The sequence below is a fragment of the Cylas formicarius genome, unplaced genomic scaffold (assembly GCF_029955315.1).
Source record: "Cylas formicarius isolate icCylForm1 unplaced genomic scaffold, icCylForm1.1 PGA_scaffold_5__7_contigs__length_24384050, whole genome shotgun sequence".
Taxonomy (NCBI): Eukaryota; Metazoa; Arthropoda; class Insecta; order Coleoptera; family Brentidae; genus Cylas; species Cylas formicarius.
This window is the reverse complement of record NW_026844341.1, coordinates 8,220,957-8,238,123: the sequence shown is the minus strand read 5'-3', so window position 1 is coordinate 8,238,123 and position 17,167 is coordinate 8,220,957. Positions and strand designations below refer to the sequence as shown.

General features: G+C 32.8%; 1 protein-coding gene across 1 annotated transcript; it reads right to left on the bottom strand.

The window, feature by feature from the left end:
• Nucleotides 1-62: 62 nt before the first annotated feature.
• Nucleotides 63-6,853, bottom strand: LOC132702377 (uncharacterized). Its single transcript, XM_060670962.1, has 3 exons — nucleotides 6,725-6,853; nucleotides 3,748-4,109; nucleotides 63-261 (listed from the first exon to the last, which is right to left on the bottom strand). Exons 1-3 carry the CDS (start codon nucleotides 6,776-6,778, stop codon nucleotides 63-65), a joined length of 615 nt encoding a protein of 204 aa, XP_060526945.1. The 5' UTR covers nucleotides 6,779-6,853.
• Nucleotides 6,854-17,167: the final 10,314 nt, after the last annotated feature.

The window sequence follows — 17,167 nt, the reverse complement described above, 5'->3', positions numbered from 1 at the left end:
AAATTGTGTAATAAAAAAATAAAAAAATTATGTACAGAACAGAATCACATTAAAGCGTAAAGTTAAGTGTTTAACAACTGCAGCTCTTCGCTGAGCACCACCTTGTGACAGGCGCAGGTGCTGGGCACCAGGAACCTGCCATATTCCAATTTGCCGGTCTCGTTGACCGACATCAGTCTGACTACGCTGTACTTTTGCTTGCAGACGGTCTGGAAGTTGTAAGGGAACATCTTGTTGTCGATGCAATCAGCACCCTCGTCTCTAAATAATGGAAAATGGTTTTGTAGAAATAAAAAGTTGTGTCGAAAATTCAAGGTGTGAAATGTCAATGGGTGAGGCGTAGTTAACATCGATGTGGCTTAATTTAGACATATACTTTAGGCGGCATTTTTCTCAAAGTGATTTTTATGTGATATTATACATTATCCTGAAATATCAATTAAAACACCAACTGTAATTCTCACTAACAAGTGGAAGAGTAAAAATTAAAAACATTTTTGATATCTGAAAAGAAATAAGATAGTTAGTTTTTCAAAAGTGATAATGTTTAAGGTTTGTAGATGGGTAGTTTTTCTCAAACTCTTTTTTATTTGTAATTTGTTACTACATTTATTGAACTGAATGTAATAAATAGTAATAAAAAATAAAGCTAATACTTTTGTTGACATACCGGGTGATGCCAAATATTGGCTCCCCTGTGCATTTTATATAAAGTTGTAATATAACTTCAGTTATGGAATTAAATATGATGGCAACATTCCAAATAGGTCAATATAACAAGCACCAGCGAATATTTTTCATTACGCTATTTCCAAAACTTGACGACGTTAAGCTGGACAATGACATATCAAATAGAAATATTATTTAAAATAAACAATATTTTTTAAATTAATGTAAATATCCTAAGCGTTTATAAATTTCTAAAGATATACCGTTTTGTAACTAGTTATTTTTATAGATAAGTGACCCCACAGCAAGAAGTCGCTGGGCGAGAGGTCAGCTGACCTGGGTGGCCAAAGGATTCGGCACCTTGGGCCAATAATATTTCCGTTAAAAGTATGTTCCAGATACTCCCTAACCATACTGGTACCAGATCTGTTGGTGCGGTCTAAATTTGGGTTTGTAGTAAGTGCAAATAGGTTTCTGCTTTGAGGTTGTAGTCCATAAAAAAATGGCTCAATAATATGATGTCCGCAAGTTCCCACCATAACATTTATATAACAATACCGACAGTTTCGAACATTCGTCTCGTTGTCGAGTGTGAATGAAGAATTCATCAGTAAAAGAAATATCTTTTTTAAAAATTCCTAGCATTATTTGCTTTTTCCATCATTTTAAAACAAAATGCTACTCTTCTGTCTTCATCGCCTCCCCAGAGCTGTTGGGGCTTTTCGTGTTTATAGCAAAAATATTTGTTCTTTTTTGTTTTGTTCACGTAAATTTAATTGTTGAAATCGAAGGAAACTGAAAACATTTCAGGCACTGCTCTAAAACTGTTTCCTGCATAATACCACTTAATTATGTTTTAATAACGTATAACAACCAAAAATCAAAAAATATTCTTACTGTCACGAATTTTCCAGTTGCCATTGTTAAACTGGATTTTACTGGTGTTTTTATTTATTACCTAAATTATAAACATTTTCTAATTTTGCCATCATACTTAATTCAATAACTGGGCACGTGAGTTAATTATACCAGCCAGTTCGAAAAATTTGTTATGCAATGTACAGGGGAGCCAATAAAATTTAAAAAAAAATACCTGGGATTACCTATGTTCCTATCAATAATGACAATTTGACATATATATATATATATATATATATATATATATATATATATATATATATATATATATATATATATATATATATATATATATATATATATATATATATATATATATATATATATATATTTAATATCTTCTCATATCATTTTTTAAAAATACAGCAGTGGAGTGCGCATGGAATTTCACCGGTCTATTTTGGTTAGTTGATTGATTGGAAATAAAAATTATTCTTACACTCTTCAATCATTTCTAAAGAAATTTAATTTCTGGATTTTTTTCAATCTGATGTACCGTTTTCACTTAAAAAAATACCTCTTCTCTGCATGGTCGTAACAGAAATCAGTTTTTATTTTTAATTAAAAACCGTGTGACGGACTAAAAAAAATCATCAATCAAATCTACTCAGAAATGAATGCAAATGTCATTATTTTTTTATGACTGTGACTGACTATCTATGAACAAATAATATTTTGGTTAATTATGTCGCAAATGTCATTATTTTTTTATGACTATGACTGACTATCTATGAAAAAATAATATTTTGGTTAATTGGGTGGCCATTGAGAAATATACTCAGAAATTAATGCAAATGTCATTATTTTTTTATGACTGTGACTGACTATCTATGAACAAATAATATTTTGGTTAATTATGTCGCCATTGAGAAATCTACTCAGCAATGAATGCAAATGTCATTATTTTTTTATGACTATGACTGACTATTTATGAACAAATAATGTTTTGGTTAATTAGGTGGCCACCGCACTGATTAAAGCGAAAACTTTGTTTTGCGGAAAATAAAATATCTATCTAAAACAAAATATCTAGTTTTTAGTTAGCAACTAGTGTCCTTCAGAAAAGACAATTAGAAGACAGTTCTTTTTACTTTTACAGGTTCAATGAAATAATTTCTAATAATTCCAGCGAAACATTTACCGAAACCTGTTTTTGATGTTTAAATTCTACAACTGCATGGGGGTTTTCATCGACCCAAATATGGTTATTGCGGAAATTTCTGATTGCATGTCAGGAGAAGTTAGCTTCATCTGTAAACAGTATTTCTCGGTCAAACAAGCGATAATACGCAATTTTGTCCAAAAACCATTGACAAAAATTAACATGTAAAGAAAAATTTCTTGGAAGTAACGTTGAATTAGATATTAGATTAGATTGATTAGATTCTTTGAATATGATAGGAGTACAATTGAAAATCGTGCGAAATTTTCCAAACCAAGATGTGCGAGATTTTCAGATAATTTCCATTTTTTCTCGTACGAAGTTCAGAATTTTCATCAATAGAATTTAAAATGATTATTTGCCCTCAAAGTACCTGTTTCTGGTACGATTCTATTAGGAAATTGCTCTTGATATAATCGCCTAGCTTCCGGCGCACTTCCATCAGCCAAACCATACATAAAATGCATATCTGCCAACTCCTCATTAGTAAACTAGACCATCTTTTTTCAAAATAACAATGCTGGGATACTAATAACACGCCAAGAACTGAATTTAAAAACTGATGTGAAAGAACCGCCTTGACAACAGAATTAATAACTCTTACAGGCACGGCCTGATAAGAAATATTTATAAGGATTTGAAAAATGCAACTCAGAGTTTACATCCTTTGATTTTTTAAATTTAACTTTTAACTATTTTAATTTCTTTAGAAATGATTGAAGATTGTAAGAATAATTTTTATTATTGGAGAACTTAGTGGTGTACCATCTGTGTTTGCCAAAATTGACAGGTAAAATTCCGTACGCCACCGCTGGTTTATCTTTAAAAAATTGTGATGCACTAAATAATGCCTCCTGATACATAGTACACATGTGCCATATTTCATTAAACTATGTAAAGTGGTATTACCGATATCAATCCCAATCCAACTTAGTTAAGGTTCTGTTTTTCGTGTTATTTATGCAGTATAAAACCGATACTACCAAAGTGACACTTACACGCATGTTTCATAGATCAGACTCTGGCTGAGTCCTTGCACGTTCACAACGAAACGGAGCTTGTTGTCCACGGTTTTCGCTGTCTTCGGTAAGACGCTAACCCTCTTCGTCCTGCAGAGGTTCTCGGTTAGGCTCGGCTCGCGAAATTCCGTCTTGGGCACCTTCTCCAACGACTCGACTAGCGACTCGTTGAACAGCTGCAGCAGCTTCTTGTTCTTGATCTTTTTCACCAACTTCTCGATGTGCTCTTCGGGATATGCCGCCGTTTCGTTGCATAACCCGAATGGGTAACAACTCGTTCGATCGTATTCGGGAACGAATTTCACATGTTTCGAGCGTCTCTTTTTGATTTCGGTCGGGATCTGCAATAATCGCATTTCAGAGGGAGAGTTTTTAGAAAGTGAAGGTCGAAACGCATTCGCTTCCCGTATAACTCCTAAAATAGACTTTAATAGACTTTTCGGGTCTTGAAAGGTACTACTTTTCAGGTAAACAAGTCTAACTAAATAAGTTTTTTTTTCTTTAATTTCGGATTTATTTAGAAACATTTTTTTTCAGCAATTTTTTCATAACAACATTTTCCAATCTCCAATAGGGGAAAGTTCAAAACTTTTGGACAATCCGCTACGTGGGTTTTCAATCCCTCAGAACTATCACCAAGGAAAGAGCGGAGAAAGGAAACCGTAAATGCCATTTCCTTTTCCCCCTTCGAAAACGCTAATCAATCAAATGATGAACGATTCTGAAATCGAAAATCTCGAAAAACAATTGAATTCAATTTTAAAGATAGGGAACAAAATTCGAACAAAAATCTATTCTTTCGGGAAACTAATGAAAATCAAAATGTTGATTCTTCTACTCGTGGCAGTTCAAACCAAACGAATAATAACGACTGACGTACAATTTATAACAAACACAGATTTATTAGAAAAAAATAAATAAATAAGAACTAAAAGTTCAGGTTTTCAGCAAATTATATATTTTGACATGACAATTGTTTCGACAACACCGTGGCTAATCTACATTAACAGTTTCTTTTTAAAATTTTGTTTAAGAGACGGTCTGGATGAGTTCGCATAAAGATTGTTGAAACGTGTACAACGATTATGAAAAAGGAGGCTAACATTTTACAAAGACCGGTATTGTCGAAACAATTGTCATGTCAAAATATATAATTTCCCCAAAATCTGAATTATTAGTTCTTATTTATTTTGATAAATGGATTTTCATCAAGTAAAAGCCACCTCAGTTCAACATTTATTAGATTTATGTAGATTTAAGTCAAATAATTAATCACTTAGAAAGCATAAAGAATGCATTTGAAATAATTAAAGATAAGTTTAACATTGAACATGTCATATCATAGAGTCGAAAAACTTGAAAATTTACATCTTGTTCATAAGGACCGAAGACTAATTAATGCTATTGGTAAAACAGATAAATGGTTATTTGGAATCAGCAGTAAATACACTCGAAAAAAACAAAATAATTTACCTTAGATAACTATAATAAAACTATCGCGAAATTAAATTAAAACCAACGAGAATCAGTTTCAGTCAAGCTCCGAAGAAGCCAACAGGGTGATTGGCGAAACGTTAGCAAGTTCGACCCAGCAAAAACCGACGCAGAAGGAATCTAAAAGTTTTATAAAAATTAAGAGACAATTCACCGCAGAAGCATGTTGCGTCATTGAAGGAATTTACTTCTGTTAAGAAGAGACTCATCCCAAAGATGTATGCGTGGGGAACATTGGAATAGAAACCTGCCCTATCACAAAAATAAACTTGTTAGAAATAACCATAGAACAAATCACTAAGATTCATATCTTGTTCTGCTACAGAAGCCTGAAAAACTGCTAATCATATGTAACACCGATCGATATATGCAACTCGAAGTACTAGTGCTGATTAAGATGCCAGTAAACTGCCCGAAGAAAAATTGTTTGATGATGTAAAAATTCACTACGGAAAACTTCTCGTTTTACAGAAAACCCAGTTAACAGAAATGAACGCAATGAAAGTTCTTAATACTCCCAGTCTGAAAAAATTATATTGACGAAATATACTAGCTAAGGGGCTTACCAGAAAGAATAGTTCCCATGGAACCAGTGAAAAAAGAAATAAATAAAATAATTGTTATTGTTAAAGGTAGAAGCCCTTTTTGGTAAAAAGACGAAAATCGAAGTATGGAAAAACGTTTGGTTATTTTCGAGTTATCTATCCAGAACAGCAGACGAAGCCCATAGCTAAGGGAATATCGCTAATTCCGCTTTGTTATATTGTAAAAGCGCTATTAATTAAAGTTAATGAATGTTTTTAAAAACGCTCTCCCCAATTCGCAACATTTAAGTCAATGCATAAAATTTATTAGATAAAAAAATCTACCGGATTGCTGTCACTTCTTAAGGCGTTTCTTATTATTGCCTTATTTGAGGTTGCTCCGTCAATTTAATTAGATTAGATTTAATCGTTTAATTGTTTAACAATAAGAGTTTTCAATCGATAATGGTGAATGACACTAATTTTATGTAGACACGGAAATTCCTTGAAAACTTCTTAGGCACGAATAGATTACTTACAGAAATATTTCTTACCAAATTACGTTTAAAAGTGTAATTGTTTAGAAGATGATTTATAAATGTTGCTGCTATTTAACAGCAACCAACTAAACATTCCGTAAGTTGCGTAAGTTTCTCTTTAAATTCAGTGAAGAAGAATGACAGAATGATATTTTATTGGTCTATCTAATAAAAACGTTATTTTTCCGCCATATTTGTGGCGCAATATCTCCAAAAGTTTACATAACAAACTACCATTTGTTTTAAACAGGTTTTTCACAAGAATTAATTAACATGTTCATAATTATCAACATATTACGGTTTCCGAGTCCCCTTCGAATTTGGGACAGCCTGTACAACGTGAGATTTTTTTGATATGTTATGACCGTAATTTAATTTTTCGGACGGTTTTTTACTTACGGCACGCGAAAGACAGACGAATAAGCTAACGATACACAAACTGATCACACGCATTTTCGAAGAATCGATTTTTATCTTAAATGGACACAAATATTGACTAGATGGGTCGGAGAGTTGTTGCACAGCCGGCTTTCGATAATGATCTGAGGAAACCGCTCTGCCGGCGTCCGTAAATACTCCGGATTTGTTTAAAGTATCCCATTTTTTCGCCAGTGTTTAATTTATTGCTAATTATAATGTACGTGCGTGACGTCACCCTGTGGCGTTTGCGGTCAGGCCGAACCTAGGTTACAAATTTCAAAATTCTTATTCCAGTGAGAAGTGGCGTGAACCAAAATTATAATTAATTAATTAATATTATAAAAGGCAAGGAAACAATTGATGCAAATGGTAATAACATTTTTTTATTACCTCCAATGCTGTGCCCTACCCAGAAGTTTTATAAACATGAAAATAAACAATATAATAAATGATGACTTAATGAAATTCATGAACAATATGATTTGGGTTAACTGATGAAGTAATTAACACCAATATTTTAACGTGCTACATTTTGTACCGAAAAAGTACTGTAAATACAGCAGCAACGTATATTAATGCATATCCAGAAAGAAGTAAGACCATTTTCTTACGATTTGGCTCGAAATTTAAAATAATTTGGTTGGGGAGGGTGGGACGAGGCGGACCCCCCGGGGGCAAGGAGGTCCACCTCAAAAAAATTACCAAAATTTGTTTTTTCGTTATTATAATTATAAATTTAAAAATTATTTGTATAATTTTATCCCTTTGCGTAATACTAGGAGTAAGATGGACCGCTTAAATATTCTAAAAAAAGCTGTTCCATATTATTATAACCGAATCGTAATTAATTTATTCAAAGTGTTATTTTTTGGATAATTCTATTGATTTAGAATCTTATAAATATCAATAACAAATTTTTCAATCATTAGGAAAATAGTTACAAATCAGTAAGTTTTATTTTTATTAAATACTTTTTAATAAATAATTATAATAATTACATATAACATTATAAATAGGGGAGAGTGGAGCACGACGGCCAGGATCTTCGCTAAAATTTGGGTAAATTTAGATAAAGTTAGTCAAAAATAAATCGACTTGATGGTTAAACGCCACAAAAAAATAGCTTATGTGGGCCGCCTTGCCCCACCTTCCCCTACATTTATCTCGAAAAAGCGAGTCTTTAGAGGAAACCGAAAATAATGTTTTGCAAACAGTTGTCGAGAAGCCCCAACTAACCAAATTGAGGATAATGTGGCCAAATATACAGGGTGTTTTCTAATTCAATATCAATGATTAAAGGGGCGATTTTTAGGTCCATTTTAAAAAGAAAACTTCATATGAACGTATGTTCTAAACTTCGTAACTTTTAAGAGACCTGGTCTAAAATTTTCAAAAATAAAATATATTTTTTTCATGTCTGTAATACCTGCTTAAATATTTTAATGAAATCTGGCACACATGTACTGTGTATCAGGAGAAATTATTTAGAGTACCCCTATTATGCCTCTTAAAATGAAAATTAGTCTCACAATTTCTAATCATTTCCAAAAAAAATTAATTTCTTGATTTTTTTCAATCCGATGTACGGTTTTCGCTTTAAAAAATGAAATGAAAAAAAAAACATGGTTAATTGCATGCATAGAAATTAGTTTTTATTTTTAAGTCAAAACTGCTCATAAATTAATTTAAATGTCTTTTTTTTAAGGAAATCAGTGGCGTGTCCCTGACTGCCTATGAACAAATTATATTTTGGTTAATTGGGTCGCCACTGCAATGGCTCAATCAAAGTATCTGTTTCAGTCAAACTTCTAGGTACTCGACCATTCTTTAAAATAACAATGTTCGGATATTTTAAACACCAAATTAATAAGACGCGTAGAACCGAATTTAAAAACTCATGTCAAACAACTGTCAAACAACCGCCTTGACAACAGAATCAATAATTCTTATAGACACAGCCTACTACAATGATAAGAAATAAAAATAAAGATTTTAAAACTACATCTCAGAGTTTACGTACTTCGTATTCGTACTTTGATTTTTTGAAGTATTTTAATAAAATAGATAGACAATTTCTTAAGTAAGAAAAAATAATGATAATAATTCCTTGCATGCTGTCATATGCAGAAAATAGGTTTTTATTTTTTTAAACGAAAACCGTACATTGGATTGAAAAAAATGAAGAAACTAAATTTCTTTAGAAATGATTGAAGATTGTAAGAAAAATTTTTATTTTAAGAGAAATCCAATGCCCGCCACCACTGTATTTTGAAAAAAATATGGTGCACTAAATAGTGCCTCTCGATAGAGGCATGTCAGTGCTCCACCTGTGCCAAATAAAATTAAAATATCTAAAGTGGTGTTACATAAATTAAAAGAATATTTTTCTATTAATCTTTGAAAATTTTACCACCCTGTATCTCAAAAGGTAAGACGCTTAGCACATATAATCATATGACGTTTTCTTTTTAAAATAGATCCAAAAATCGCCCCTCTAATTATTGATATTCAATTAGAAAATATCCATATTCCACAGATATTGGTTTCAACAGCGATTTCCTGGAAAATGGATCGCAGCGTTTAGTGACTGAACTTCTTCATAAGGGGTTTTGTTGAAAACGTCACCTGATGTTTTAAGTTCTATAGTTGGAAGATCGTACTTACGTTTAGAAACATCTGCACACCTGCTTCGAATTAAATACAAAATGCGTAATTTGGTCGTTGTTTTCATTAACTAAAAAAACAGTGTCATGCCTAAGCAAAGATGGAAAATAAGCAATAAGCAATTTTTATGTTAAGCGAAAAAAATATGTGACATCGCTGCATTTGTAATTAAAGATTGGCATCAGATACATGGTGTGCTTTTTTTTTTTCGTGTGCCAATGAGAAAGTATTATTAATATTTGAATATCCCTTCAAACAAAGTTACAAAAAAATTAAACCGATATTGTCGATCAACCTATATGTCCGGCAGGCAAGTACTGAGATTCCCATCATTAGGACGCACTGTATATGCCCTTAACACAATTTTCCTGTTTGTTAAGTGGTACGAGACAATTAAATATATATAGGTGAGAATGTCGTGATATTAAAGTGTCTGCATTTTTAAATTTAGCCTGTAGATAAATCGAAATGTAACATGTTCTTCTCGATTATTTATCTCCGCCATATTGTTTTTTTTTCAATATTTTGAGGCGAACCTGGTTGTCGTGAGAGCGGCGTAGAGGTATTTTTAGAAATTAGGGACGTGATTCACTTCTTCGCGTCGACCGGCACAAAGTAAACAGAGGCGTCACCGATGGCGACGTCACTGCCGACGTCACCGTCGATGTTTAAGCAGCGGTTTAGGAAATCGATTGCTGTTTATTCGGTATTTAAACGTTTTTACCGATAAGTCATACCTTTTCCGAGTTTTTTTTCGCACACCCACCGCTTCTAAAAACGTCTGCCCCACGAGTTGCCTGATTTAATTTTAGTATTTTTTTAATGGTATAGGGTTACCGTGCTGACGTAGTTCCCGTGCCACGTGACCCGAGCTTTGGTTGAAGTTTTCAGATAAGAACTTTGTTTGACGTGCAGATCGCTATATCGCTATATCGCTTCCTACGGTTTAAGGATAGAGTAAGATAGAGATAGAGATAGAGATAGAGATAATATAATAGTGCGTTAAATTTAAGATACGACTTCATCAGCTGTGTGAACAGATACTGGAGTTTCCGGGACTGCGAGAAAAAACGATTTAAGCATTATTTTAAGTGGTGAGCGTTTAAACGTTGAACAGACAAAAACAAAGGCTAGGCTCTTGCCGCGAAGGTACAGCGCCAGCTGACTTTACCACATGTTTGCCGTATGAATAATTCTAAAGAAATTTGTAGCGTATTACCATCTTTTGGCGGTTTTTGGAACAGTGCCATCTATAACGGATGAATCACTATTTCATAAAGTGTACAATCCGCGAGGGAACTGTATTTATATGATTAATTATTTATACCAGACTACTAGACTACATAAGACAAACAATAAAATTACATCCACAGTTATCAAGTGGTCCATTTCTTATTTCCGTAAGCTCTGGTAATAGTTCTGTGGATTCCGCCAGTTTAATTAAACAGACTGTAGCAAAATTGAACCAAATTCAATTACTGAAATTGGTGACTGAAGTACTATTTATACCTGAACTGGCGAGGATCTTCTTTAAAAATAAAGAATGGTTGGTCTTTAATTATACCAGTTCTACATCTAGAGAAAAAACACAAAAAAAGATTCAATAGTGAAAATTGCTGTTTTGTGTAATGGAGGTGTTATAACTCCCATTTATATATTATATTCAAATAGTGTATCTTTCTATAAAGGTATGGTGGAATTTTAAATGAAATTATTTTTGATACATCAAGCCATCTTTTAATTTGTGGCTAACTGGTCGACCTATTCCAATGCCAGAGACAAAAATATTTCTGAATTTTTTGAATTCTCCTCTCATTCCTTGCTGTTAAACAATGGTGACCCACGATATCACAGAATCACATAGCATCATCTCAATTTGGCACTACATAAATTGACTTCTTAATACCCTCAAACATGCGCTTCTCAAATCGCAGGTCAACTAACCAAAGTCCCGGACTTTTTGCTACATTGCAAAACAGTAATTTATTATTGTTTAAGTAATGACTAAGCAGACTGCTATTTATAGTACCCATTTCCCAGGTCATTTATTGGGATTTAAGAGGAGGGAATGGACTTCGGGAATTTCAAAAATAGGGTTTAAGTCTATACTCGTAAGAGGACAGTTTTCTGTCAACTGGAAATCAGAGAAACAACTGATTGTCATCTGCGTCCAGAACGATAGTAAATAAATTAAATAAAAAAAAATTGTTTCATGCGATCGTAGGACGACGAACCTCGCAAGGTTACTGGAATAGTCTGGAATGCTGTTGCTCGACGATGACACCGAAACCGCGTGAATCCCTAAAAAAATTATACAAACACGTTAGTCAGTTGTTGAGCGTGACCCAGAATCCTCGGTGACTAATGAAGTTCCAGCCCATGTGAAAAATATATTCCCGATAATTCGCCCCGAAAAAATACACAACCGTTGAATTATTTTTGTTTGGTTAGGTGCTATAATTTTGCAGGTATATTGCGGTTCGTGCTTCTGGGCGAGAGACAACTCGGTAATGTATTTATGTATTATGTATTTATGTATTAAAGTCTATTACAATAGAAAATGCACAAAATGCCAGCAGGTCAATGTACTTCATCTCGCCGTTTAAGAGGTTTTTCACAGCAGAGAAAGATTTTTGGATTAAGAAAGGTTTTATTCTTAACTTGAAATTCGTTAAATCTATTTGGCACCTTATTGAAGAATTTAGGAGCAAGACAGTTAGCGCCACACCTGGATTTTTTCATTTTGAGATTTGATAAGAACTTTCTTACTAGCTTTAATGGGTTTATAAGTCACTTTTACTGCCCACTTTGACATTTTTAAATTTTGGCCTGCTCCTGATTCCGCCATACATTAAAATGCTTTTTGTTCCGTAACTTATTAATTGTTTTACTTTATTTGCCATAACTGCCGTTATCCCTACACAGTAAGAAAATATTTGTGTAAAATTACCTTAATTACACAGTTTTTTTTTTAACTTTTTGACAAATGTTTTTATTCTGAAAACTGATTTTATATATATTTGGTAGGTTGATTTAAAAAATTCTATGGATTTATTTGTATCACATAAGGTTTTTGTGCAAATATTAAAGGAAAAAAAATGATATTTTTGAAATAATTTATTTTTTTATTCAGTAAAAAAGTGAAATCAAGTTAAAAAAAAAGTGAAAAAAAAAACTTTACTCAGACTTTTTTGAGTGAAATCTTCGTCTTTTTGCCAGAAAGCTGCGTTGTCTGGACTTTCGGCTGTGTTAAGCGCATATCTCGTTTTAACATCTATCAGTAGTGCGCCATCATCGTTATGCTGCACCTGCCTTGGTGCGCCATTTCCTTAATGTCCTGGCGAAACCTCTCTCCCTGTTCTTAGCTGACTGCTCCAAGATTTTCAGGAAAATAGTTCAATTGTGAAAACAGGAAATTCACTTTTAAACTCATATTACAACATAGACGATGAAAATTTTGTAAAATATTTTGACCAATCCCTTCGTAGTTTTCGCCCTTAGGGTTCCCAAGCAACTTCCATTACTTCTTTAAATGAAACCCAGGCGTTTTTGATTTGACTGGTCATTGTGTTTTCAAAATCCTTGTCTTTGAATAATGTTCTTATCTGCGGCTTATCTTGGCATCAGATATAGCTGGAAATTTCTTTCACAACTATTTGAAACACTGCCCATTTTGGTGTAAGGCTTTAACATACTGCTTCATTAAGCTAAGTCTGATATGAAGAGGAGGCAGTAAAACTTCTTTGGGGTCAATTAAGCTATCTCTTACTAGATTTTTGCTACCAGGTGTAAGGCTTGTTCTAGAGGACCATTCTATTTGAGTCCAATTTGTTTTTGTTTGTTTCTTATTTTTTCTGTTGACTCCTTAAATAATATATGAACAAAAACAAGAATCATCACTGTGATTCCTAGGGTGTCGCCATAGTATAGGAACGCCAAAGCTTAAACATTTCTTCCAACCTTTTTGCCAGTTTCTTAATGCTTCAGCGCAAACGCAACACTAGAAATGCGCAAAAACGAAGACAACAGCTGCGACCACAGTAGCACGACGACCAATGCAATCAAACTGCGCATAAGCAGGTTATAACGCTGTATTGACGCTTCTGCGTCACATCTATTGCTTTGCAGAGAAATCTAATATTATCCAGTGTTGCCAAATCACATTTAATTTAAAAAAATCATGTCAAAAGTATGTGTGTAATAAAATAACATTTTTAAGATATAGCGCGCTCTAAAAAAATGACGTGATAGGGCAAGAACATTCCGTGTTTTGGAAAAATGGCGTCCAAAAATATATAAATAAGCAAACAGCTTTCAAACATCAAAATCACTGTAGACCTGTGTTATCATTGGTCATTGAAGTAAATATTCCATAAAACGTTAAGTAAAATATTTAAATGTCACTTCATTAAAATTTAAGTTGTCCGTTATGTAAAAAATCCCTATTACTCCAGGTATTTTTCTTTACATTGGAATACATATGCAGTTATATTAATATCAAAATATAGGTGCATTGCTGTGTATTTCCACCTATTATTTTGTGTAAAACCGTTATTTGATCACGCAAAATATCCATGGGTTGCTTTGAACTAGCACTGACCCGTTTTGCATTTCAACGTTTGACAATTCTGACGGTCATGTCCGTGAATGTATTCGTATTTTTCAAAAATGTTCCCAAAAATCAACGGTCGTAGAAAAAGAATAGTATGCAACACGTTTAGTAAACTTTTTAAGTCACTCGTTTATTAAACACTCGCTCCGCTCGTGCCAAATAAACTCGTGAGTCAAATGCCGTTTACCACACTTGTAGCATAATTTACATACAAATAGGTAGATAAGAAGTATAATCATGTTATTTTACAAGTTCGTGTATGTCATATTTGCTTTACGCACTATTTCCGCACTATTTACGCACTAATCCGTGTTTATGCCCCTCATTTAGCTCCGCCCCCCCTCAAACAATATATAAGCAGGTACAAAGTAAAATACGAGCTCTGAAGAAGCCAACAGGATGAATGGCGAAACGTCAGCAAGTTCGACTTAGCAAAAACCGACGCAGGAGGAATCCAGAAGTTTTGTAAAAAGATATTAATTTTATTTTCTATGTAAATAAAATTCCACTATTGCATAAAATATAAAAATTATAATTTTTTTATTTTCTAAAAGTTCAATGGCCACGGATGATTACGAATTTGTGTATAATTTGCTACTTTATGTTTAGTGGGCACATAGCTACACAGAAAATAAGAAAAATATCAGGTTAAAGCCAGTTTTTTGAAAGAATAAATATGTGGTAAATTAAATCAAATCAAACAAAAGAAATAAATTCTTCAAATTTAGAAACATAATTTTTTATTATAAATCTGAGCACATAAGTACAACTTACAGAGTAATAGAAAAATAAATAAATAACTTATTATTATTCTTTAACAAAAACAAACTTAAAAACAGTATAGCCGTCGGTCTAAACCTAAAAATGGTAGTTTGGTACTACTAAAAAATAAATTAATCATTAATTCGCATTGAACCGAGAATGAAATTTAATTTCGACAAAGCAGCTTATCAAAGCATGGTAAGTATCTCCATTTGTATTCTACTACTTATTACATTTAAAAATAGTAATCTATTTCAATGGGTAGTACATTTTATTTTTTTAAACACATTGCACTTTGGCAATTTAAATAGAATAAGGAGTATTTATCCATTTCAGAATCACCTTGAACGAATAATAATTTATGAAATTTTCAATTATTTGCAAATTTTATTAACATAATTAAAAACTTTGTTTTTCAGTTTTTTTTATTGAGTCAAAGTATACGGTGAATTCCGAAAAAATACCTTCCATCAAAGAACTTATTTCCACCAGATACTTTAGGTTAAGGATAAAATTTAAGCAAAATGCTGTTATCATAACCTCTTCAATACTGAAGACGCCTTTTAAAATGACTTGTTCTTGCATCTGGATTGCAAATAATTCTTCATTCTGCTTCTTCAGATACTAAAAGGAATTTCTAAAGGTTTCTCAATAAGTAGTTATGTATAATGAGACTACATTTTTATTTAACATTTAGAACTTTTACATTTTTTTAATGTAATGTATGTAATATTAATTGCGACATTTATTATACAAGTTATATAGCGCACGAAATTTTGGGAATCGATAGAACCCTTCAAACCACGAAAAAATTTCTGGCAATGAAATATTTATACTCTATAATAGTGTATTATGCAACAAGTGCGGTAAAGGACATTTGACTCACGAGTTTATTTGACGCGAGCGGAGCGAGTGTTTAATAAACGAGTAAGTTAAAAAGTTTACCGTACGTGTTGCATACTATACTTTTTCTACGACCATCAGTTTTTGGGTACATTTTCGCAAAACTCGAATATATTCACTGACATGACTGTCAGAATTGGCAAACGTCAAAATTCAAAGGGTTCAAACTAGTGCGGTAAAATCCCGGAAATGTCCGAAGTGGCTCGGATTCGTGAGAAACGAAACTGACGTAGTAAAGCGACGCTTCCCGCACGGTAGATCGGTGCGTAATTAAGTACTTTACAGACGGGAGTAGAAAAAATCAATTTTAATGTATCTTTGGGCGTATTAGTATTCATCTGTGAAATTCATGAGCACACGCCTGAACTGTATCGGATACCGAAAGTTAAATGAACTTTTTCAAGTCAAGTAACCGCTTCCGGACATTGGATTACAAAAAGGTTTTTTTTTGTTTTGAAAAATACGATTAATTTTCTACAAAATTATAAACCATTCATAAATTTTACTCTTCGAATATTTAAAAAAAACTTTTTCAAATTTGCTGCAATGAATTGCAGTGATGAAATAAATTCATTTTTCTACTACCGTCTGTAAAATGCCTAATTACACACCGATCTAACGTGCGGGAAGCCAGTTTCCTTTCCCACTCGGATATTTTCGGAGATATTTCCTAAGCCTTGAATTCAATTCTGACGGTCATGTCAGTGAATGTATTCGTGTTGTTTTGCGAAACTGTACCTAAAAAGTAACGGTCGTAGAAAAAGTATAGTATGCAATACGATCGGGAGACTTTTTAAGTCACTCGTTTATTAAACACTCGCTCCGCTGCGCTCCGCTCGTGCCAAATAATCTCGAAAACTTTTGCATAATATACTATTTCTCTAGAGTTTCCATGTACTGGTTGTTTGCTATAAGAACATTTCAAAATAAGCTGAGCTTTCTCTGATATGTCCATAACATTTTCAATGTAACCTATTCAAAATACCTTTTTCTAGAATAAAATTGGGCATTCCGTTAAAATATCTTTTATATTTGGAGGGTTTTCGATATTACCAAGAAAAGTAGGCAAATGAATTCTCTAGTTTTTCCCAAAATATCCCAGATGCGTCTTGAGTATTTTTTCTTGAGCGTCCATTGTGTGCGCAGAATCGACACAACACAGCCAGATCTACAATTTATTAATTTACCAATCTTTTTTCTTAATTTTTGGCCTTTCTCTTTTAAAGGAATATTAAAATAATTATTTATTTTTATTATAGTTTTTTTAGTTAGTTTTAGTTTAGTTAGACCGTCTTTTCATAAAACCATGTTTTCATGCCTTACACAATACAAATTTACTTACAAGAGTTAAAAGTAAACACGTTGGGTAGAATTCTCAAAATTTGTATCTACACATGAACTGTGTAGGTTCTTGATACGAATTTTTTTAAATATCAAATATTGACACATTTATCGAGTGTGCTCTACACCCTTAGTATATT

What these genes read in the sequence shown, in the direction of transcription:
- LOC132702377 (XM_060670962.1), bottom strand. Translation starts at nt 6,778, where the DNA reads ATGCGTGTGATCAGTTTGTGTATCGTTAGCTTATTCGTCTGTCTTTCG. An exon ending in TCGTCTGTCTTTCGCGTGCC is followed by an intron (nt 4,110 to 6,724) that starts GTAAGTAAAAAA and finishes CGATTATTGCAG; the next exon opens with ATCCCGACCGAAATCAAAAA. An exon ending in CTGATCTATGAAACATGCGT is followed by an intron (nt 262 to 3,747) that starts GTAAGTGTCACT and finishes TCCATTATTTAG; the next exon opens with AGACGAGGGTGCTGATTGCA.